The sequence below is a fragment of the Protomyctophum parallelum genome (assembly GCF_964188405.1).
Source record: "Protomyctophum parallelum genome assembly, chromosome: 13".
NCBI lineage: Eukaryota > Metazoa > Chordata > Actinopteri > Myctophiformes > Myctophidae > Protomyctophum > Protomyctophum parallelum.
In genome coordinates, this window is record NC_139708.1 from 25694654 (window position 1) to 25720351 (window position 25698).

General features: G+C 44.1%; 1 protein-coding gene across 1 annotated transcript in view; it reads left to right on the forward strand.

Annotated features, from left to right (window-relative positions):
• Positions 1–19608, forward strand: part of LOC310868574 (BAR/IMD domain-containing adapter protein 2-like 1) — a 48040-nt gene extending 28432 nt beyond the window's left edge. Inside the window, exons 16-24 of the mRNA XM_083779029.1 lie at positions 1–2; positions 88–255; positions 3036–3141; positions 3426–3690; positions 8292–8354; positions 10609–10716; positions 12147–12378; positions 18654–18700; positions 19382–19608. The exon at positions 1–2 is cut by the window's left edge and continues 151 nt beyond it. Of these exons, the coding sequence (XP_083635155.1) occupies positions 1–2; positions 88–255; positions 3036–3141; positions 3426–3690; positions 8292–8354; positions 10609–10716; positions 12147–12378; positions 18654–18700; positions 19382–19454 (1064 nt within the window). The 3' untranslated portion in view covers positions 19455–19608. The remainder of the gene's footprint in view (positions 3–87; positions 256–3035; positions 3142–3425; positions 3691–8291; positions 8355–10608; positions 10717–12146; positions 12379–18653; positions 18701–19381) is intronic.
• The last annotated feature ends 6090 nt before the right edge of the window (positions 19609–25698 follow it).

Sequence of the window (25698 nt, forward strand, 5' to 3'; positions counted from 1 at the left end):
AGGTGCACGCACGCACGCATGCACACATGCACGTGTGGGAACACAGCGGTGTAATGCTTATTATAATGTCTTCCGTCTCTCCGTCAGGCCCGAGACCTCCTGAGCACCAAGCTGAGCGGCTGGCAGGACCAGTGCAGCAACGCCACCAACATGCCCGAAAACATCATGTCCAAGATCGAGACCCTGCGGACCGCCGTGCCCGTCGCGCCCCTGCCCTCGCCCGCCACCACACCCGCCACCACACGCCACAGCATGGTGAGACCCACGGGCCCACAGGGTCATCAATGTGTCCGTGCCATAGAGTATTAAAAGGATAGAGACCGAAACGGAGCGCTAGCCCCCCGCCACCTCCGATGTTCATTTCAATAGAAGTTGCTCAGTGGCGTTTTGAAGCACCGGGAAGACTGCCGGACGTATAATTATAACTCGATGGCTCCACCGAGCAGAGCCGAAGAGTTTGATCAATCCTCAAGGGGGCCCCGCCTCCCCGCACCCCCCCCCCCTGAGAGAGAGAGAGAGAGAGAGAGGGAGATATAGAGAGATACGGAGGGAGAGAGAGAGAGAGAGATCATAGGCGGCGGGTACGTTTTACCTTTGGGTAGGCTACAGAATTGCGTTGGGGGGGGGGACTGTCGCGGCCGAGCGAAGCGAGGCCGCCGCCGCGGATTTATTTATTTATTTATTTCCCAAATGGTCTAAAAATGAGTTCTTTAGCATACTTTTACCAATTAATTAGCCTATACACAGACAGCGACTGATCAGCCTATTTTGGACGATATGGGTCTTTTCTCGAGTCAGTGTGTAGTCTCACTAGTCTGTGGTTAGGTCTCTTTGGTGAATTCTTGATCAATGTTATTATGTCACGCCTCAAGAACAACTACAAAATAAACCCGATTAGCACTTTTTAACACCTCTTGGACGGCCGGTGTCTCTCAAGACAGACTGTTGCCTGAGGAACAACAGGGGAGGCGCTGTTTTCCCGAATATTTGACGATGGGATTCTCAGATTGCCGGCGGAGAGGTCCAAAATGTTCGGAATTCCCAGAAAATATGTAATGTAAATGTAAAATGTCCACGAAAATCTTCATGGGGGCCGAAAGGGGCCCTAGGATTCTTCATGGGGGCCATGGCCCCGTGGCCCCCACAGACTCTACGTCGCTGCCACCGAGCCTGACGCACATGACGTTGTGAACGTCCGTCCACCTCCATGGTCGTGCTGTAGTTCCACGTTTCGCCAGTAGGTGGTGGCAGCTTCAACGTTGGACGCCAACGTCAGCGTGAACGTCCTTTGTGTCTATAGGACGGTAACCATGCCAACATCAGTGTTAATGTCCTCTTCTGTGTCTATAGGATGGTAACCATGCCAACATCAGTGTTAACGTCCTGTGTGTCTATAGGATGGTAACCATGCCAACATCAGTGTTAACGTCCTCTTTGTCTATAGGATGGTAACCATGCCAACATCAGTGTTAACGTCCTCTGTGTCTATAGGATGGTAACCATGCCAACATCAGTGTTAACGTCCTCTGTGTCTATATGATGGTAACCATGCCAACATCAGTGTTAACGTCCTCTGTGTCCATAGGATGGTAACCATGCCAACATCAGTGTTAACGTCCTCTGTGTCTATATGATGGTAACCATGCCAACATCAGTGTTAACGTCCTCTGTGTCCATAGGATGGTAACCATGCCAACATCAGTGTTAACGTCCTCTGTGTCTATATGATGGTAACCATGCCAACATCAGTGTTAACGTCCTCTGTGTCCATAGGATGGTAACCATGCCAACATCAGTGTTAACGTCCTCTGTGTCCATATAATGGTAACCATGCCAACATCAGTGTTAACGTCCTCTGTGTCTATAGGATGGTAACCATGCCAACATCAGTGTTAACGTCCTCTGTGTCTATAGGATGGTAACCATGCCAACATCAGTGTTAACGTCCTCTGTGTCTATAGGGTGGAGCCTAGGGTGGTCACGGTGGAAAAAGGCAAGGTGGTTTATTCTCTTATTTTTCGGTGGCATACAGGGTGGAACAATAAAGGTGCAACACTTGTGAACAAAGTGAGCAGGCTGAGCAGGACCAAAAGCAAAGAAAGCAACAAAATATCCTACCACTGTACCCTAAACTAAACCCCTCCCAATACTGACTATCTGACAAAAGAAAATGCTAACTGACTGACTACTCTAATCTTATGCCTACCATCAAACAAAAGTACAAGTGAAGGTGCCTGCCTAACTAGCTAAGGTGATAACAGTGAGAATACTAATATGGAAAATACTTACTATACTACCTACTCGTTATTCACAGTTCAATGAAAAGCACTTATGGGCCCAGGCCGTAGCGTAACGGTCTGGGCACCGGACTGGTAATCCAGTCGCAGTGTGCCGCGGGTTCGACTCCCGGACCCGACACGGCCTTTACTGCATGTCATCCCCCCATCTCTCTCCCGTTTCCTGTCAGCCTACTGTCTGTCCCTTCAAAAATCAATAAAAGGCGTAAGCCGCAAAAAAATATCTTAAAAAAAAAAAAAAAAAAAAAGCACTTATGTCTTTCTGTAACAATTCGGAATATACTCTCTTATAGAGGTTTCTCAGTAGATAGACTTGTACAGGTTCAACACTCTTTCCCTGCACGGAGGGCGCGCTGTCACTACTCTTAGAGAAACAATGACGGACTGACAGCGGCCCGGAAACACAGTCTTCAGTGGGACTTTATGTCATCAGGTGGGACAGGGTGGAAGCGCTGATTGGACGCGCAGGATTGGGAGTAGGCGGCCAATGGTGGAGCGTGGGGAACGCTCCCCACCAATGGCTGTGCAGGACGGATCTGCAGAGACGAGACAAAACAGGGCGGCGCGCAACAGACATAATAGCAGACCCGCGCCCCGACATCCGTAACAGATGGTAGCCATGCCAACATCAGCGTTAACGTCCTCTTTGTCTATAGGATGGTAGCCATGCCAACATCAGTGTTAACGTCCTCCGTGTCCATAGGATGGTAACCATGCCAACATCCTCTGTGTCTGCAGAACTATACGGGTCGGGACTCCATGTCGTCGATGGCTCCTCCCCCTGCTCCGGCCATGAAGGCCCAGACCAGCCCGCTAGCCAACATGTTCACGGAACGAAACACAGGTGTGTGTGTGTGTGTGTGTGTGTGTGTGTGTGTGTGTGTGTGTGTGTGTGTGTGCGTGTGCGCGCGCGCACACGTGCCGCGATGTCGCTGAAATGCCTTATTCATACTCGGCCGTGTGCCAAAAGTAGCAGATCTACAAGCTCACAACGCGTGTAGATCGGCCATTTTCAGAGCACACAACACCCAAGCAGACATTCTAATGTAGTCTCCGTGTTCACACCAGCAGCGACAAAAAGCTATCCGTTGTGTCGTGTCGTACTAACCCCCCCCCTCCCCCCGTCAGACCACGTGACCACCACCACCACCAGCAGCAGCAGCACGACGGCGGCGGTGGAGGACAAAAACAGCGTCATCCCCAGGTCGGTGTCGGTGTCGTCGGGGCTGAACAACAACGCGGCGAAGAATAAGCCCCGCGTGCGCACCATCTTCCCGCACGCGGCCGGAGACAACGCCACGCTGCTGAGCTTCGACGAGGGCGAGACCATCGTCCTGCTCATCCCCGACGAGAGGGACGGCTGGATGTACGGAGCGCTGGAGAAGAGCGGGAGGTACGTCTGACTCTTTCAGCGCCACCTGGTGGTCACCAGTTTAGGCTCTGAGTGCCAATTCTCCCATTATAAAGAAAGAAAGAATTTGTAATTCTATTATGCATGTAATGTGCATGTCATCACCTGTACACCAGATTAGAGGAATTTTCAAAATATGGATTTAAGAATTTAAATAAAAAGAAATCCCAAGGGAGAGACGTCTTGTCGTCCGTGGCATCCGGTACTTAATTGCCAATTAGACGTCTTGACGTTTATGGCACTTAAACTGTCCTAAAATATAACTTTAATACCTTTTAATAAGATGTACGGAGCGCTGGAGAAGAGCGGGAAGTGAGTTTAACAACTTTAACCCATTTTGGGGGCGGGAACCCCTTTTGGTGTTTTTTAAGCATTATGTTATGCTTTAACTATTGAAAAATAGCAGATCTACAAGTAGGTCTGCTATTTTTGAGAAATCGTGAAAATGTGGCGCAAAACTCAAATATTTAGCTTCTGGGGGGGTCCCTGGAACAACATATTTTCAGATTGGGGGGGTCGGCGGCCAATTACATATATTTTTGGGGGGTCCTTGACATGAACTAGTTTGAGAACGAATGACGAAGGTTTTTTTCAGAAAACTGGCAGGATTCAGAAGGCATTTGTAGAATCGTCCTCAATGTTGCACAACATTGCACTGCTCACTTCACAGGGGTGTGATTTTAATTATTATTACAGTATTAGTTTTTTTCTTATGAAAGCAGAGAGTCTTCTGTTTCATACGGTATATAGTATGTACATGTCGCTATAGGCCTTATTTTGTGAATAATAGTTCTTCAGGTCCATGCCTTCTCTGAAGTTCTCTCTGAAAAAGAGAATTTTAGACAAGGCAAGGACCTGAACAACTAAATATTCATTTATCACTCCGCTATTTATAAAGAGTCCGACACCAGCTGATGGGGGCCATGCACAGGGACGTGCACACATAGACATCAAGGGGGGCTTTTAGACTTCAAAGGGTGTTTTTAGACATCAAACTGCCCTTTTATCCGTCTGTAAAACAACTGCCCTTTTACCCGTCTGTAAAACAACTGCCCTTTTATCCGTCTGTAAAACAACTGCCCTTTTACCCGTCTGTAAAACAACTGCCCTTTTATCCGTCTGTAAAACAACTGCCCTTTTACCCGTCTGTAAAACAACTGCCCCATACTCCAGACCACAATAGCAGCATTTACTACGGTGAAAGAAATGCTCCTTTCCTTCCATGCCATACCGGAAGGAAGGCTGCATTCAGGAGAGTTGCTCTTTTTCTCCCCAAGTCTCCTGACCATTTACACATGTATTTGCGTTGAACAAATGTGTTTAGAAATCCATATTGTACGCCGCATCTCCACTAGCTATAAAGAATGCTGGCTTGTGCCCCGAAAATAGCTGAGTTGCGACGCGCTGAGAGCTTGTAGATCTGCTATTTTCACTATGTTTGTCCAAAAGTGCCCTCTTACGGGATTTCAGCCCCTGCCTCTCTGACACTCTGTGCACGTTCGTGACCAAGCAGGGAGGGCAGATTGTCGGGATGCACCGAAAGAGACATCTGGGCCGAAACTGAATACCGAATATAGGAAACAGTTGCCCGAAACCGAATACCGAATATCAGAATATGATTAATATTATATATATATTTTTTCCCATCCATTGCTGTCATGTACCTTAAGAGCAAAATAAATGGTTATGGCTAAAGTTAACTTAAACTAGCCCTTACCCGTTGTGAGACGGGCGCAGTACCCCCCCCCCCCCCCCCCCCCCCCTTGTGGCCGTGGGGGGTACTGCGCCCTGGGTGCGTTTTCGCTTTTTTAATTCACTAATAAATTCATTATTAATCATGAATGTGTCAAATCGAAAAAAGGGCTTCGTTAAGACCTCCATATTATTATGGTCAATGCCTGTGTGAAAAGGGAGTGATTGGTTCAGGCAGTGAGCAGCTACGGCGGTGTTTCTGACACACACACACACACACAGACAGACTGAATTATAGTATGATATTAATCACTATTATGGGTCCATAAAACATTTATTCATCTCTTTTTAATGCATTGATTGTATACACTATGCGGTGATATATTTTCTGCGGCCGGATATTCAGTGCATCACTAACAGATTGTCTTGGCGTCGCGTCGGCCTGTATCTGCTGAGAACAGCGCGGTGTCGGCGGTGCCCGTGAACTTCTCCTCCTACTCTTTAACTGGCTCGCTCATCTCTCTCCATCCCACTCCGACCGGACACCATGTGTCTCGCTCTGCAGCGCCAGCGAATCAGGCAGTAATGTGGCCTGTCCAGAGCTCGGGGTTGGTTGGTTGGTCGTCTGACTCATGGGCTGTAAATTGGACCAGTCCAGAGCTGGACTTTGTGCGTTTCAGCGGAGGAACCATCTGGCAGTGGTGGAAAAACGACTTATTATTTTTACTTTTCTTTACTTACTATCAATTTACTATCAATACTGCAATGCAGAAATACTCTGATACAAGTAAATGTCCGGATTTCAAAATGTACTTTAAGTACCAAAAGTAAAATGTCTAAAAATAGCACTGTATATTACTGCTATTTTCACAGGTTTATCAGGCTTTTTTTTCCTTTTTTTTAAGCATTTGCTTTTGAAATATTCAGTATTTTTTTAGTTTTAATAAAAATATTTCAGTAGTTAACAATAGCATTGACCATGAGTATGTGAGCACATTGACTGCATGTGTGATCTCAGCAGAGCAGAAAGCCACTCCCTCTGTTATATACACTGGTTCACAGTGACTGTTGTTTTCGTCTACTAAAACTATGACGGAAAACGTTCGTCGACTACCTTTTTTCACTGACAAAACTACATAAAAACGTGATGAATAAAACTATGACTAAATATACTGCTGATTTTGTCAACAAATGAAAACTAAACTAAATGTTAGGAAGGGACTAGTGGACAACTGTATATTTAGTCGACTAAAATCTTATGACATTTAGTTGACGAAAACTAGACTATTAAACACTAAAGCATTCCAGGTGACTAAAATGTGACTGAAGCCAAATGGAAACTAAATACAAGATACTTTAACGACTAAAACTAAAATAGAAATGTTTGATTGATTGATTGATTGAAATATTTATTAACACTTTGTGAGCCCACGCAAAACTTTCAAAAAATCACTTTCACCTAGAAACTCCATTCACACTTTTTATAATTCAGCTGGAACTTTTTACTTTGAAATGGTTCATAGTTTCTGAGTTATTTAACTGAAACGCCCAATGCATTATCAATGGCAATAACACAAAACGTATACAATAAAATAAATTAATTTGATTGACATTTGTTTTTTTTTATTAATGAAAAAAAGAATACAAATACAAATGTGAGTGGACGACCCAATAAAGCATTACACTTGTTTACAAGAGGGTCAACCTTGTTCAATTCATCAAAACATTTAGAGACGTACAAATAGACACTTCTATATAGCCAAAGAACAGAACAGGAATTCATCATAAAGGAGGTAGAAAGGGAAAAGAAACATATACAGTGAGGGGAAAAGGAAGGGGGGTTCCGATTTTATGGGGGCCAGTATCGAATTGCAGCCGTCCGTAGGTGCCCTTTGAGAGCGGTTTTGAAGGAGTCAAGCTATTCACATGTCTTAATGACTGTTGGTAGGGCGTTCCACATTTTGGTTCGCTGCCAAAAACAACACTGGTGGTGTATGAACACAGAGTACGTTCACACAGTGAGATTGTTATAGCGCGGCGGTGGCGACGTAGCATTTTTCCACCAGGAGCTTTTAAAGGACCTTTCGTTTATCACGTGTAAACACAGGAAACACCCTGTTGTTGTCCAGAGATAAACCTGGACAAATATTAACCTTTTCTCCTTGTGGAGAGAGAGAGAGCAGATCTGTGGAAACATGATCGCAGCAATGACACCAAGACCTTGTTCTGAGCTGCATGCTGCTGGAACGGAACGGAACTTAAGTCATAAATTACTTAAAATTATATTATTACCTTATTTTTCTAGTAACTAGTAGTAATATAAATAAACACTTTCACGGCCACGCCCACGGGTCGAGCTTGCAGACCGGCTACTGTTGACACGTTTGTGTGACACACTGTACTATGATCCTAGTAGGACGTAAATATACGGAATAACACTTAACATAACCTGTGGAGATCAGAGGTTTTTCCCCCGACACCGTCGATGCTGTATGTTGTGACTGTTTCAGATACTGTAGTATTTAACCCATTTTGGTGTTAGCATTACGTTATGCTTTAGCTATTTAAAAATATCAGATCTACAAGCTCATAGCGTGCCACCGAGTGGCGCGCTATGAGCTTGTAGGTCTGCTATTTTTGAAAAATCGAAGAGCGACTGACATAGAAGACATTTTTAGAATCTGATCTCAGGTCAGAATGGAAAACTGTCAGGATGTAGAAGACATTTTTAGAATCTGATATCAGGTCAGAATGGGTTAATCATCTCTCTCTCTCTCTCTCTCTCTCTCTCTCTGTCTCTGTCTCTGTCTCTGTCTCTCTGTGTCTCTCTCTCTCTCTCTCTCTCTCTCTCTCTCTCTCTCTCTCTCTCTCTCTCTCTCTCTCTCTCTCAGGCGGGGCTGGTTTCCCTCTTCGTACTGCAGAGCCTTCTCGGAGCCGCTGGTGAATAACAACAGGTATAAGGACACGCACTTTTTGAGCTTGTAGATCGGGTATTTTTGCTACTATTTGCATTTTTTGCTATTTTTGAATTGCAATCCTGAAAAGTAACCTTTTTATTTAATTTCAAATGTATTTAGTTATAGTTATGTTAACTTTACGAACTAAATTCAAATACAAAAAGACAACATTTTAATTGTCATTAAGCTACTTATAGACTGAAGTAATTAAAGCCGGTCATGTTTGCATGTTGAATTGTAACAGCTGAAATCAATAATATCTCAGTATTCTGATATTAACCTGAAGGTTAAGTGACGGTGGGGCCGCATGTGGCCCCCGGGCCGCCAGTTGCCCACGTATGACCAGGGGTGGGCAACATTGACGATGGAGAGGGCCACTATATTTCCACACTCATTCCAGAGGGCCACTATATTTCCACACTCACTCCAGAGGGCCACTATAGTTCCACACTCACTACAGAGAGCCACTATAGTTCCACGCTCTCTCCAGAGGGCCACTATAGTTCCACACTCACTCCAGAGGGCCACTATAGTTCCACACTCACTCCAGAGGGCCGCTATAGTTCCACACTCACTCCAGAGGGCCGCTATAGTTCCACACTCACTCCAGAGGGCCGCTATAGTTCCACACTCACTCCAGAGGGCCACTATAGTTCCACACTCACTCCAGAGGGCCACTATAGTTCCACACTCACTCACTCCAGAGGGCCACTATAGTTCCACACTCACTCCAGAGGGCCACTATAGTTCCACGCTCACACCAGAGGGCCGCTATAGTTCCACACTCACTCCAGAGGGCCACTATAGTTCCACACTCACTCCAGAGGGCCACTATAGTTCCACACTCACTCCAGAGGGCCACTATAGTTCAGGGCCACTATATTTCCACACTCACTCCAGAGGGCCACTTTGCATATTTTTGTCACAGCAAAAATAGCCGATCTACAAGTTCAAAACCCGTCACATTGCGACGCATTTTGAACTTGTTGATCAGCTTTTTTTTGCTATTATTTGAATTGATATCCTGAATATTTGTTTTGCTTTTTTTAATTTAATTTCAAATACATTGAACATAATACATTGGATTAATACAAATGCATTGGACATAAAAAAAAGACAATGACATTTTAATCCTAGTCATTAAACTACATACTGTATATAGACTTAAGTAATAAAAGCAGGTTCATGTTTGCATGTTTGGAAAATCAGTATTCTGATATTAACCTGAGGGCCACGTCAAGTGGTCGTGGGGGCCGCATGTGGCCCCCGGGCTGCCAGTTGCCTATGTATGCTCTGAGCCATCATAACGTCATAAGGTTCGTCCTCTGAGCCGACGACACGGAAGCCAATCTGCCGCGCGGCAAAAACACACTTGTGTTTGTGTTTTCAATCACTCTTATCGTTAACTATTAGCGTTGAAACAAAGGCCTACATGTATGTCAGTAAAGTAAACCAGGTGAAGGTCATCTCTGCTGAAACCTGAGTGTTTTTGATAACGAAACACTTGAGAGCGTGAGAACATGGACACAGAGATGGACTATATTAATATCTACTGCCTGACTTTTGAGGTTTCTTTTATTGATTCGCTTTGAGATCGCTCTTTTTGATCAGAGCGGCGATGTTCCCGGCTCTGCTGCCTCTGCATTGTTACAATATGTAACGTTTCAGGTGACGTATAAATATATCGTAGTTAGAGCTAGCCTAGAGCTAGCCTAGAGCTAGCCTAGCCCAGTTTGTGTTGTGAATTCTGGAGGTCTTCAAAATAAGACGTCCGGCTGAAACGACCGCAGGGCAGGGACGGCACTACAGACTGAAACAGTTCAGGCAGTCAGTGAGTTAAGGCCCATAGCAAGACATGCAATCAGATCAACTTGAGTCATGCAAACTTTTAAACATTTTAACATTAAAGCTGTGTTGTAGAACATAACGGAATCAGTTCAGAGCCATGCTCTAAACTGCAGAGCTCAAGAGCTGAAGAACCTGATGTTGGATGGGAACGTTTGGAGGGCAGCGATCCAGGAATCCCGAGTTGGTGTTGGCTAGACCTCACTCCCGCACCAACTAACTAACTAGAGCCATGCAACCACTTTACTTTAGAGTCAGTCATGCACACGTGAATCTCAGTTCAACATTCAGTTTAAACATTTGAGTAACGCTGAAGGACTCTATATGGTTATATGGTGGAAGCTGGGGTGGTGGAGGATGGCTTTGCATGTCTCAGTGTGTGTCTCTCCCCCCCCAACCCCCCCAGCATGTCTTCGGGTCCGTACCGCAGCCGCAGCGTTGTCAACCTGCATCACGCAGACACAGAGACCGACGAGGCCACCATGGTGCTGCCCCCTGCTGACTACAGCGCAAGGTTACACTGCTATGGGGTTATTTTCATTATAGTTCAGTTTTAGTTATTTTTCAACCCTAATTTATAGTTTTAGTTAGTTTAAGACCCTAATTCAGGTCGTTTTAGTTAGTTTAGACATGCTTTTTTAAAATTCAGTTAGTCTTATACCCTCTAATGGCCAAGTTACCAACCTTAATAACATCTTATTGTGCCTTAGGCCAGCTTAGGCTGCCTTTTTGAATGACAATAGAATAATGTGCGATATGACCACAATGTCACGAAATATCTCATTTTAAAGCTGCACATCTCTAGTTTACACCGGAAAAAAATATATGTTCCTAGCATGTTCCTTCGTTTACTTATAAGCACTTTAGTACACCTTGGTTTGACTTATCACTGAAACCAAGGTCTACTAAAAAGCTTATAAGTAAACGATGGAACAAGCTATAATCATAATTATTTTTTCATTGTAAAGTAGTGACTTGGAGCTATAAAATGAGACATTTCCTGACATTGTGGTCATATCTCACATTTTTCGATTGCCATTCAAAAAGTCGCCAAATCTGGCCAATGCTGGCCAATGCCCCATTTCTTAATTCGTCATTTTAATGCAATAAGAGGGATCAGCGATCTAAATACAATACATCAAGTTTTACTTTGGATTTCAAAGTAATACCCAGAAGTTCCACCAGATGGCAGGAACGTTCCATTATTCTGATTTTGACAAAAGTGTTAAATCTGGCTAAATCACTTCCTGTCAAACGAGGTAAACAAAGGAAGCTAATTTGACCCCTAGCTTATAGCTTGGCCGTCCGGATTGCTAAACTAACATTAGCTTTGTCATAACTTAGTCAGATTAAGCTTAAAAACGGCCAGGAACATCCCAAAATATCACATTTTTTGCCGCGGATCACATAGAGACGGCACGCGTGCACGATAGTGCACGATCGCGCGGGTTTCGGCCGGTTTTTGGTAGATTACATAAAAATAATTAAAAAAATGTCAAACAATTGCAATATTTTGTTATAAAAAGACGTACTGACAGGGCAGTACGTCTACTATGCAGATAACGTCATTGGCTTGGAGGGATTTGTTGTTTTACTACGTCAGTTAACATGGCAGTCTATGGGCTTGACGTGCTCTTGGCCATGAGGGGGTTAAGTAGATTATCATTGTTTTTCTTCTTCTAATTTAGGTAGTTTTAGATTATTTAGCTTTTATTTTTCTAATTAATGTAGTTTTATTTAGTTTAGATTTTTTTTTTGTTAGTTTTAGTTCGTTTTGCTAGTTTACAATGCTTAGTTTTAGCTTAGTTTGTATTAGTTTTTCTAAGAGTTTCTCAGCGTTTTTCTTATATACATAGTGTGATACAGGTAGACATAGTATAGATAGTAAGACATATTTTATGTTATTTAGTTAGTTTTAATTAAACTGTACTAACCTTTCTACAGCGGAGGAGGAAACGGCCACGCCCCTCACCACGGACTCCTCCTCGCCACTGCCAAGACCACGCCCACCACGGTGACGGCCATTAAGCCCGTCGTCACGGCAACGACCCCCGCCAGCGTCAACAACAACCACCACCATCACCACCAATATCCGCATCATCATCCTCACCTTTCTCAGCACTCCCCCACGCCGTCGCAAGCATCCTCGGCTTCATCCACAGACCACAACGCCACCGTGAGTCTGTCTGTCTGTCTGTCTGTCTGTCTATTATCAATTTTACAAAGTAGGCATTTAGCAGACGCTTGTAATCCAGAGTGATTTACAGTGAATACATAGAAAACGTTGTGCCGGCGCTCTGCGCGTCAGCCATTTTTAGTTAGGTGGTCACTGTGTGGTTGTTGTGGCTCATCATCCGGCTCGAAGGACCATTTTGTTCAAGGGGAGCACAAGCCACCAGGAAACAAGGATTTGGAATAAATTATGCTGTTTATTTTTGACAGACAATGAAATGTGGACATTCACATGATAATTGCCATGATAGTAAAGAAAGAAAAAGAAAGTCATATATTATATTATCTAAACGTCAAATTATATAGACTATATATGAATCATATTATACATGTAATATTGTATATCATTCACATAATAATTAGCCACATGAGTACCCTAAAACATGATCATCAAGTATCATTGTTATTTAAGGAGGTATAATTGTTTTCAAAGAAGTGTACAGTATTTGTTAAAATGTTGTTTTTATGTGGGCACGCCCACCAGTTCATTAAGTATGCCTGGTTTGCCTGGTGGGTGGTGAACTGAAGCCGCACCCACAGCTTTAGTTGTATTTATAAGAACAACTACTATTCATGTCATTGGCCCGTTTGACTGTAAAGGGTTCAGCCTCCAGGAAGAAACCCTAAATACAAAGTTAATACACCATTGCACATAAAAACAACTCCAGGGTGTCTAATGAAGTACTGTCACCTCATAGACACAGACACATAAAAACTGCACTGCATTTTTAAATAAGTCAAAATCTCCATTACAATCAAATTCATCCATTCTTAAATCTAATCCACATCACTGGAAGTTACTTACTTACTTATCCCCATTACGCCAGCTGGCGCATAGGGCAGCAACAAAGTTCCTCCACTTGCATCTGTCTTTGGCCATCTTCTCTATGGTCCCCCAGCTCTGATGTCGTTGCTGGAGCTCCTTCTCGGTCGTCCTACGCCATGTCATTTTGGGCCTGCCTTTCTTTCTCTTTCCTTCTGGGGTCCAGTGTAATGCGACTCTTGGGATTGCGTTGATGACCATTCTGAGCACAAGGCCAATCCAGGTCCACCTGCGTTTATTGATTATACTGTGCATGTTGTCTTGTTGGGTGACGTTGAGGAGGTTATTGTTTGAGATGGTCTTGGGCCAGAATATGTGCAGGATCTTTCGCAGGCATGATGTGTGGAAGGTGGATAGTTTATGAATGCCATGTTCTGTTGTTTTCCAGCATTCTGCACCGTACAGTAGTGTTGAGAGTATGCAGCTTTGGTAAATCCGGAGTTTTGTTTTTGTGCTGTATTGTTTTGATTTCCAGATTTGCTTAAGTCTTATGAAGGTTGTGTATGCTTTGTTGATCCGGTTTTGAATGTCTTTACTAGCTCCCCCATCGTGGTGAATGATGCTTCCAAGGTATGTGAAGTGATTTGTATTCTCCAATACCTGCTCCTCTATTGTTATGTGTTGGTGTACTGGTGTTAATGGGCATGATTTTGGTTTTATTGTTGTTAACGATCAGTCCGACTTGTTGGCCATAGTGTTGGAGTCTGTCTGTTTTTTCCTGAAGGTGTGTGTGTGTGTGTGTGTGTGTGTGTGTGTGTATGTAACATAAGGGCGAGGTCATCCGCAAAGTCAAGGTCTTGAATGGTGGAATGCAGGGCCCATCGTATCCCTCTTGCCTTGTTACAGTCGGATAATGTTCCTTTCTTTGGAACCTTAACGATCACTCCTTTTGTCCAGTCCGATGGTATCTTCCCTTCCACCCAGATGTTGGTGTATAGTGGGAGTAGGATGTTTGCGGCTAGCTCTGGATCGACTTTAAAGAGCTCTGCGTTTAGGTTATCAGCACCTGGGATTTTCCGTTTGTGAGTGATTTAATGGCTTCGATTATTTCTACTTTTGTTGGTGGTTTGATGTTAATGTCCAGATCTTCTACAGCTTCTTGTGTTTCTATTGGGTGTAGAGGGGGATCTCTGTTGAGAATCTCTCTGAAGTGTTCTGTCCGGCGATCTTCTTGTTCTTTTTCTGTGGTGAGTAATTGTCCTTGTTTGCTTCTGATATGTTGGATGTTTCTGAATTTTCTTCATATCAGGTTAGTGATTTTGTATACTGTTCCTTGTTGGTTATGGGATGCTGCTTCTTCAGCTGCGCTTGCCAGCTCCTCTAGGTATAGGCTCTCTTGTCCCTCCTTCTTATTAGGCTTTTCACCTGCTTGTTGGTATTGCGGTACTGGACTTGCAGTTCTTGCTTGCTTGATCACTGGAAGTAGCTTACATTAAACCAAGTTCAACAGACGCACGCATGCACGCACGCACGCGCACACACACACACACGTATCTATATTTTCACTGTACTCTGTCCACTCCCTACGTCTCAGCTTCCAGGAGTCACCCAATGCCACACGCACTGCTGCCGTAGTCCTACAGCCACTGTGCTTGCGCGCGTGTGTGTGTGTGAGTGTGTGCACGTGGTGTCAGATGTTTGTCTTATTGCATTGTCGTGGAAACCTGACTCCCCCCCCCCCCCCCCCCCCCCCCCCTCCTCTGCGTACTCTAACCTAGCACATACAGTACTGGTGCTCAATGGGGGGTCCGGGACACGCCCGTGTGTGCGGGGGGGGGGGGGGGGGGGGGGGGGGGGGGGGGGGGGAGGGGAAGTTTCACATGTGGGTCCGCAGCTAAATACATGTCAATCTGGGGGTTCTTTTTAGCAACACCTTTTCATTTTAGTTTTAGTCAGTCTCTTGAATCGTTTAATTTAGTTTCAGTGACATTTCGGTCACCTGGAATGTTTTAGTGTTAGTCTAGTTTTAGTCGACTACATATCATACGATTTGATTTTGATACAGTTGATTTAGTCGAACAAAATGTATTTTGGCGGGCCTCGATGCCGTCACACACACACAACACACACACACACCAATGTGCATGCACGCATGCACACAGAGAGCAGCTGTAGGTGATGTTTGAGGTTGACTGGACAGACCAGAGTAACCTGACGCTGTTGTCTTCTCATCCTGTCCTGCTGCCACATGCATTATGGATGTGTGTGCGTGCGCGTGCGTGCACCACACATCCGGGGCATACCTCTGCACCTCTGGCTCAGCGTTCGTGGAATTCCACTCTGGGCAACCTGATAGTCTCTCTCTTAGGTTTAGCTTTTCTCTGCTAGGTAAATGTGAGTCGTTTCCAGGAAAGATCATTCATTCATTCATTCATTCATTCATTCATTCATTCATTCATTCATTCATTCATTCATTCATTCGTTATGTTTAACTGGTGTGCACTGCCTCCATTCATAACACACACACACACACACACACAGTAAACATTCCAGAAGGAGTCTATAGTTGGTGGGAAATAGAGATTAATTGATCTCCATATGACTCATGCTTACATTGTTGCGTAGGCTGTGGAAATGAAGTGTGTGTGTGTGTGTGTGTGTGTGTGTGTGTGTGTGTGTGTGTGTGTGTGTTAAGGCTGTCCCCGAACATTCAGGGTTCGAATGTTCACTCGTTAAGGTTGGCACTCGAATCTTAATTTATGGCCTTGAACCATTCGTTTTTATTTACTTATTATTATTATATATTTTTATTATTATTATATATATATTTTGTTTTTACTCAGAAATATTTCTCGCTGAGAATGCGATATGCATATGCAATATGCATATGTTCATGTTGTGTTTACAATAATTTGAAAGTCCTGCAGACGGCAGAAGAGACAAACACAGTGACACACACACTCAATGCGCTTCTGAGAGTAGCCGTCACAGGTGGAACAAATTAATGAAAGAGAGACGGCTAACGAGCAAGGCAAGCGTACACTCTCGTTTTAGCTGCCTGCCAGCAACTCATTCAACTATGGCTCATTTTTATGGAATGATGAGCTCGCATCAGGGACATATGCTGACCATTTGGTTGCCCTACTCGTAGGATATTTGTGCTGCCCCCCTCCGACGAGAGTGCTGCTAGCCTATTCCTCATGCAGATCGGCTATTTTCGCTGTTTGCGAGGACGCACACACGGCCGCTCGCTAGCAGCGGAGCACATGTCGCCACTATAGACGCTTTGTGTGTGTATGTGTGTGCGTGCGTGTGTGTGTGTGTGTGTGTGTGTGTGTGCGTGCGCGCACCGCGTGTGTGTTGGGAGAGAGAGAGGGGGAGACGCGCTGCGCTCTGATCATGTTCAAGACGGATATCTCGTGTTGTCATTATAGTGTATTAAAAGTAAAGACAGTTGTATCCACACGCTTGGGGTCTAGTAGGACTATAGTAGATAATAAATAAAATAATCGCTATAAAATCTTGTAAAAAAGATCCCCCCCCCCCTGTCAAAAACAGCTAAAATCCATAAAAATGAAAGAAACCAGCAAAAAAAAGAAAGCAGCAAGAAAGAAAATTAACACTAATATTTTACTTTCTCTAATAACAACCGGAAAAAAGTTGTCCTTTTAAGTATTATCAATACCACCTGTTGTACTTTCAACTCCAGTGTGTACTGGTCACTGTAGCTGCATGGCAGTCCCTCTGTCCCCTGATGACCTCTGCTGGTACGTACTGGTTACTGCACCCATCAGAGAACAGCTTTGTTTCTGGCTCGGAACTGTAAAGTACTGAATGGATCCTGCAATGCTCTCATTGGACGGTTTTTTATTGTCTGTTATGTCTTATTGGACATTCTGTTCGATTGTTTGTGGCGGAATAGATTGCTATTAACATACCTACAGGCCATGTATGGAATGTGCGTGCGTGCGTGTTTAGGGGGTCCTTGCAAATAAAACATTTGAGAACAACTGCTACTAGTTTGACTCAAATCAAATCTCATCAAACTGTGTGTGTGTGTGTGTGTGTGTGTGTGTGTGTGTGTGTGTGTGTGTGTGTGTGTGTGTGTGTGTGTGTGTGTGTGTGTGTGTGTGTGTGTGTGTGTGTGTGTGTGTGTGTGTGTGTTTTGTGTGTGCGTGCCTACAATGTAATCGTATCGCTCATATGCAGACACACACACACACACACTATCATTGTCTCTCTCTCTCATTGTAGTTGTTTCCAGTGAAGAGCCGTCGGTCCAGACCGTTCACATTCTCATGACTTTCACTTCCTCATACACATGCAGACACGCAAACACACACCACGCACGCACACGCACACACCTCACATGCACACATGCACTGTACCAAGATAAGGCTGTTACAAATCTAAGTTGTCAATTAATCGTCACACAAATAATTGTGCTTATCAATTTAATAGTGTCTCATGCGTTGAACGTTAGAGTTTGTATGTTTTTGTGTGGCTTTCGCCTTTATTTTATGTTTTTTTATAGAGGGACAGACAGTAGGCTGACAGGAAATCGGGGAGAGATATGAGGGGGGGGGGGGGTGACATGCAGTAAAGGCCGTCGGGACCGGGAGTCGAACCCGCGGCACACTGCCAGACTGGATTAACCAGCCAAGGTGCCTGGACCGCTGAGCCACGGCCCAGGCCTGAATGTGTAGGCCTACTTCTGTTTGTCTTTTAGGGCTTGGTAATCACCCACTGCATGGAGCAGATCTGACAACATGACCGAATGCATTTAGACCTGAGCTCCATTCTACAGAATGTCTTCAAATTCATGACAGTTTGTCTGAAAGACCTTATGTTTCTATGTCAGCGGTGCTCAAAACACTTTCATGTCAAAGACCCCCAAAAATATATGTACTTGGCCATCGACTCCCATCTCAAAATATATTGTTCCAGGGACAGGGAAGCAAAGATTTTAGTTAAAAACGTAAAGAATATACATTCCAAATTTGCGCCACAAATTTGCGCCACAATAAATAGCAGACCTACAAGCTTGTAGCACGGCACTCAGTGCCGCGCTATGAGCTTGTTGTAGATCTGTTTTTTTTTTTTTCAATAGATAAAGTATAACACAATGCTTAAAACACCAAAAGGGGTTCCTGGTCCAGAATGACTTAAATAGGCTATACAAATAATATGTATTTTCTTTCCAAAAAGAAAGAAAAATCCAAATAGTGTAAATTGAGATTGTCTCAAATAATAAATGCATATTCATTGATCCTTGATGTGGAAATGTTTACTGACCGCTCCAATCCAGTGACCAGGCCTACCGTGAGAACAACCCTTGTGAATCACACCATTGTGTGTGCGTGTGCGTGTCTGTGTCTGTGTCTGTGCGTGTGCGTGTCTGTGTCTGTGTCTGTGTGTGTGTGCGTGCGTGCGTGCGTGTGCGTGCGTGCCCACAGGTGAACCAGTCTAACGGCACCCACAGACCTCCGCCTCCGTACCTCGCGTAAGTCATTTTAAACTTTAATTTAATATTAGAAAACGCTCAGTAGTGGCCTTGATAAAAGCCCCGATAAATGAGTATGATCGATATGGTGCTCGTTATCAAAGTCATGAATATATTAACGAGCTCCGCCCCTCCTATATAGTCATGACTGGGATTATATATTTTATCTGTGTGTTTTTTCATTCATTCATTCAAGTTTTATTTATTCTCGAACGTTGAGTAAAACATCACAATATATCAAAACAATACAAGGTACATGTGAAATTACATATAGGTTTACAAATAAAAAAGTTCAAATAAAAGCTAAAACTAATTTCAAAATGATCTAAAAACAGTTACACATTTACACAGTAAACAGTTACACACAGCCAGAATTGACCTTACACATACTGGACGTTATCAACACCATTCAATGCATCCAGGATGGACCTTACACTGACCTTGGTGTCAGCCACTGTCCGATGTGGTTTTGGTCGCGTTGTCCCACTATTACTAACCATGACAGCTTAATCTAACCATTAACCTCAGTCTTAACACGCCACACAAGTCCCTTAAACTCATATCATGATATGAGGGTTCGGGACTTACGTGGCCGGTTAAGAGTCTTAACCGGCCACGTAAATCCCCTAACCTCATATCAGTCTTTAATGTAACTGTTGTACCTGTGTGTGTTTTTTTTAGGGGAGGAAACCCGTTCTCCACCGTCCGACTACGACCTACGGTCACCAACGACCGCTCGGGGCCGCTCGTCTGATGACGATGACATCACCACCCATGCATCATCACCGCCGGCCCCTCCCTCCTCCTAGCCCATAGCCACACCCCCATCATAGCATCATCACTGGCCCCTCCTTCCTCCTAGCCCGTAGCCACAGCCCCCTCATAGCGTCATCACCGGCCCGTCCCTCCCTCCTCCCCAGGCTCCGCCCCAAGTCAGTGACTACAACCCTTTGACCTGCCCAGTCCGCCCCAAGTCAGTGACCCCACCCCCTTTGACCTACCCAGGCTCCGCCCCAAGTCAGTGACCCCACCCCCTTTGACCTACCCAGGCTCCGCCCCAAGTGAGTGACACCACCCCCTTTGACCTACCCAGGCTCCGCCCCAAGTCAGTGACTCCACCCCTTTGACCTGCCCAGGATCCGCCTCTTTGACTCGATGGACCAATGAGAACCAAACAGTTCAGTCGGCGACTGAACGAACAATCGAGAGGCTTCGTTTCGTTATCGTGGGATTTGTAGTTTATATATATTTATGGGACAGATCGTCGTATATTATTACAGATTATATATTTTCTCTATCTTCATCTCTCTGCCTTCTGCTCTTGGTCGCGGTCGACCACTGGAAGTCGACCTCGACCGATCGATTGATCCTCGCCCGGACATGATTAGAGGAGGAGAAATAACCTGACGACGTGAAGACACCGTCAGAGAAACGGAAAACGATTGTATTTTATGTTTGTTTTGTCGCTGCTGTTGAAAGATTGAAAGACTTCCTGTTGCCATATAAGGACTGTTAGTTGAATGTACAATACTCATCATCACCATCATCATCATCATCAGCGCTGTTCGGTGGAAACATATATAAAGGCTAGATGGCTCAAGGCGGAGTCTCTGACGTGGCACCCGGCGGCCATCTTGCTTCGGGACTACAGTACAGTATGTTCTATGGCAGCTCAAACAAAAATACTCATAACTCGCTCAAATCTTGACTGATTTACAAACGGGTTGGTTTATTACAAACGTTGTCAACGTGGCTATGATTCAGGATGATTATCTGCTTAATGTAGTTTTTTTATATGAACGTCGTATAAAAGCATATAAGTATGCAGACATCACTGACGTTTATAACAAACCAAACTCGGTTGAAAATGTAGCATGTTATTGTTATTTAAAAAGTACATGCCCCCATAGACACAATGTTATGCTGCCCCGAGGTAAGATGGCCGCCACGTAGCAACGTCGCTCTCCATTGGCCAGAGCGCGGGTGAGCCATCTAGCTTTCTTATATATATCTATGGGTGGAAACCTCCCAAAACTCTTACTTTTCACGATTTTGAAAAAACGTATAAAGATATATCGGATCTACAAAATCAAAGTGCTTCCCGCTGTGCGATGTGTTTTGAGCTTGTAGATCGGCCATGTTAGCTACTTTGGTGCGTGACGCTGTAGAAGTATGATCGTGAAGGGCAGTGACGCTGTAGAAGTATGATCGTGAAGGGCAGTGATGCTGTAGAAGTATGATCGTGAAGGGCAGTGATGCTGTAGAAGTATGATCGTGAAGGGCAGTGATGCTGTAGAAGTATGATCGTGAAGGGCAGTGACGCTGTAGAAGTATGATCGTGAAAGGCAGTGACGCTGTAGAAGTATGATCGTGAAGGGCAGTGATGCTGTAGAAGTATGATCGTGAAGGGCAGTGATGCTGTAGAAGTATGATCGTGAAGGGCAGTGACGCTGTAGAAGTATGATCGTGAAAGGCAGTGACGCTGTAGAAGTATGATCGTGAAAGGCAGTGACGCTGTAGAAGTATGATCGTGAAGGGCAGTGGTTCTCAAACCAGTGGTCCCCACCGGAAAGAAGGCGCAGCGTTTAAAATATGTGGACATATCAGCAGTGGCGTGCACAGACATTTAGAGGGGCATGTGCTCAAGTGAAAAAAGGGCACCTTATGCAGCGCGTGGAACCGGCCGGTTGCCTAAAACCCATTTTGGGCAGGAACCCCTGTTGGTGTTTTAAGCATTATGTTATACTTTAGCTATTGAAAAATAGCAGATCTACAAGCTTGTAGGTCTGCTATGTTTTTTTTATCGTGAAAATGTGACCCAAATGTTTGAATATATTCTTTCAGAGCAAACGTTTTTAACTAAAATCTTTGCTGTACAGTGTACATACTGTACAAAAACCTAACCCTTTTTTCAAAAGGGCACATTGCTGTCCAGAGGACAAGGGCAGACGGTGCTCTAGCACCCCCTAGTGTCTATCTGTGCACGCCACTGCGTTAAGCAGTTAATTATGCTACTGTACATGTTAACTCATTCGCTACAGTACATGTTAACTCATTTGCTACTGTACATGTTAAAAATATTCAAACATGTATGCATTCCAATATGGTTCTAATAGTTGGTGTGGGGGAGGGACTATGCATTGCATTTTACAAGTGAGAAATCTTACAGATATCCACTAATGGCAATAATTATTACAATGACAATATTTACTTGATTGACTATGCCTTCCTGTTCACCAAATGTTAATACAAATAAATGTTCTCCCTCAACTTGTATTTTGGATTGGTTTGTATCGATAGTAATGATTGAATTGAGAGGGATGAAAACTGGAGAGAGAGAAATAAATGCAAAAACGCAAACAAATTTAAAACAAACTGTGGAGTGTCGCTTAGGCCCCGGTCCATTGGTCTCCATGCACACAGAATAACTCTTCTTCTACTTCCTCTAATTCAGTATTTTAGCCATGATGTGAGCGCCCCCTCCAGAGATACTTCCGCGTCCTACTTTTGTGTCGCTAATGATAATAATAGTCTTTATTTGTCTCCACATCATATATTTTCTTTGTCATGGACACTTACAGAACATTAATCATTCTACTCGAGTTGGAAGCATTAAGACCCATTTAACCCTCAATGCCTTCCTTTCTGAAAAATAACGTCATTGTAAAAAGCTTCACGCGTTTAGATATTCTATTTACAATGAGATGGGGACGGGAGCTGGTGCCACTTGGACCGGGACGTAACGTAGGACGACAAAATGACGTCGGACTTAAATACAGAATACTTTATGCACACAGAATAACTCTATACTTCCTCTAATAGACTACTATGCACACACGCCATTTTGGAAACTCTCAGAGTTACAGACCTGTGCGTGCGGGGCCATTTGGAACCCACCCAATGACACTTTGAGACACACTGGTGTAGCAGAGAGTTCCCAGTGAGCCAACACGCACCAAAGAGCTCCACCCTGACTCCATTTGACCAGAGCCTTCATTAGTATCATGATGGTAACATGATACTAGTGGGCCAGCGGTGGCCTAAGGGTTAGAGGAGCACCCTTTATGCCGAAAGGTTGCCGCTTCGATTCCCCCGGACAGGCAGGAAAAATCTGGGTGGGTGACACTCACCCAACACAGCTGAAGTGCCCCTGAGCAAGGCACTGAACCCCCACCTGCTCCAGTGGAGGTGCTTAGTGGCCAACAGTATCAGACTGTGGTTGTACTGGTCAGCTCCCAGGTTTTAATGTGTTTCTATGTGTCTCTATGTGCAGGGCGTTGCTAAAAATGAGCACTTGTGCTCAGCTACTACACTGGGTACATAAAGGATTAAAAAAACACCTGTGTAGGAAGTAGGGAAGGGGCCCAAAATTATTTCCGAAATGGCGTGTGTGGATATAGAGCCCTTTTGCGACCCCAAAGCGGTGGAAACAGGGCGGAGGAGCATTACGAATGTTAGACATTATCAACTACATTATCCTACACAGCCATGAGTCCGACAGCCGCGTCGCTCCCGACATGTGGAAGGGAGGGAGCTTTGTGTCTGTTGTTTACATGCTAATTCAAGCCGATGATGAACCCTTGACAGTCAAACGGGCCAATGAAATAAACAGTAATATAGTGACATCACACTATCAGCCCCTCCCCTAACCCCTTCCCCTTTATCATGCAACTACAGGTGTGGGTGCGGCTTCAGTTCAGGTGGATCACCACCCATCACCACCCACCAGGCAAACCAGGCATACTTAATGAACTGGTGGGCGTGCCCACATAAATAAAAACATTTTAACAAATACTGTACACTTCTTTGGAAAAAATTATACCTCCTTATATAACAATAAGAGCTGATGATCATGTTTCAGGGTGGAAGAAATCACGGCACTCCATCTTTCATATTAACTAGGCATGGCTGCCACTTCCCACCTGATGTTGTGTTGTGTCCAACTTATACATGTGATTAGTGAATGCAGTCAGCGTGGTGTTTCCTCCATGGATAAACATGACCTTCCCCAACACACAGGCTGAGTGGCCACCACTCCCCTCTGGAACAGTCCCAGAAACCCTGGGTTTATGTGAGCGTCAACATCAAATGCATGAAGCACGTTGCAGTAACCTTGGTTATTCCCCCCTCCCCAGAGGTAGACAGTATCTCCAATCAGAACACCTGTGTGGCCCAAGCGCCTGGAGGGAGCCTCAAGGTGAGGTTATCCTGTTCCAGGGGTCACTGCAGGGGTCAACTTCCTCCAGCGTAAAGACAGTGTGTTGAAGACGAACACTTCAATGGGATCTCTTCCTTTCTGGTTTCCATCTCCTCCAAAGCAGTAGATCTCGTGTCCGACCACCACAGCAGCCTGGTCCTTCCTATGTTCTCCTTCCAGATGTATCGTCCAGTGAAACATTTCACACAGCAGCTCCACCGTCAATGAGTGTTGAGAACTAGTTCACAGATGAACTTGGTAGATGAAGGCACCTCGGTTTCCTCGTTGCAAGTCACTAACTGATGTTTAGTGCATCGGACACGTCTTTTAAAAGATGCACGGTTGTGATGTCATGATTACGTCATATTTTCTATAAAAGGTATACATTTATATATGGAGCTGGCCTGTTTTGACATCACAATACTGAATGGGTATTCTGAACAAGAATGGGTACATTCCATTGTATTTCACAGTATGTAGAATTGATGATATTCAGACCGCTGCCACCTTGCCAGCAAGGTGCTAACTATAGGTGCAACTTCAGCTGTACGGAAAACTTGAATTATCCTCTTTCAATCTGTAACATTTTTGTTTCATAAAAATCCACCGTAGACATGTTATTATGAGCTACTTCCTGTCAAGAAATTATGTGCATGATATTGTTTTTATTGTTTTTTTTAAGTGTCAGAGTTTGGGAGTGCTCGTTGGATATCACTCAACAGCCCCTGTGAACCATCTGTTTTGAATTTGCACATAATGCAGGAGGCCGGCAGCAGGAGGTTGCTTTACAGAAAACGAGTGCTTCCAAACTCCAATACTTAAAAATAAAATCACCTGCAAGGAATTTCTTGAGAGGAAGTAGCACATAACATGTCTACAGTGGATGTTTATGAAACAAACACTTTGCAGATAGAGGATAATTCAAGCTTTTCGCACAGCTACAATGTTGGTGAGTTTAACGTTGTTTAATACAATCAGATTAAAGCATGCGCGAACGCACACACACACACACACGCATGCACGCTCACGGAGTGTGGGAGGAGCTTCAATAGCTCATCAATGTGCCTCCTCCCAGCTGGGCTCTTCACATGAGCAGGTAATATAAATAGAAGTCACAGTGACAGTCTGACAGTACAGCACAGCGGTGAGTGACTGACTGACACTACAGAACATTGAACCATTACACTTCATTTAATGTAATTTCATCCTTTTTGCGACTCCATTCACATTTCTACAGACCAGGACGTTGGATTCATCAGTCCTGACTTGTAGCAGGTAAGAGCTGTAGACACTGGAGATCTCACTTAAAATCTTCTTACTTGGAATTAGGCTTAACATTATCGTAATTTAACCCATTTAGAGCTGTCACAATTTATACGTTGTTACATATACCTTTCAATATGGGAGCCTCTGTGTCTCATTTAGAATTATTTAATAGGAATTTGAAGTTTTTCAGGATTTAGAAGTCTTTTTAGAATCGACCTCAGGTCTAAATGGTTTAATATAATAGCATTAAAAGTATATTTTACTGCGTTATGAATATAACGAATATACATATCAGTGGATGAAGTGTTTTAGTTCCAAACATCACTAGAGGAAGAAACAGTGAAATCATCAGATATTTCACAGATGGATTTAGTCAACTTTACTCAACACATTGATAGAATGATTTCACTAGGTCCTCTTTGTCACATACAGTCATGTGATTAACATCATGTAATATGATTTAAAAAATATGTTTTACCTAACATGGAATATCATTTAATGATGTTGTTAAGATAAACTTAATTGTTTTTAGTGC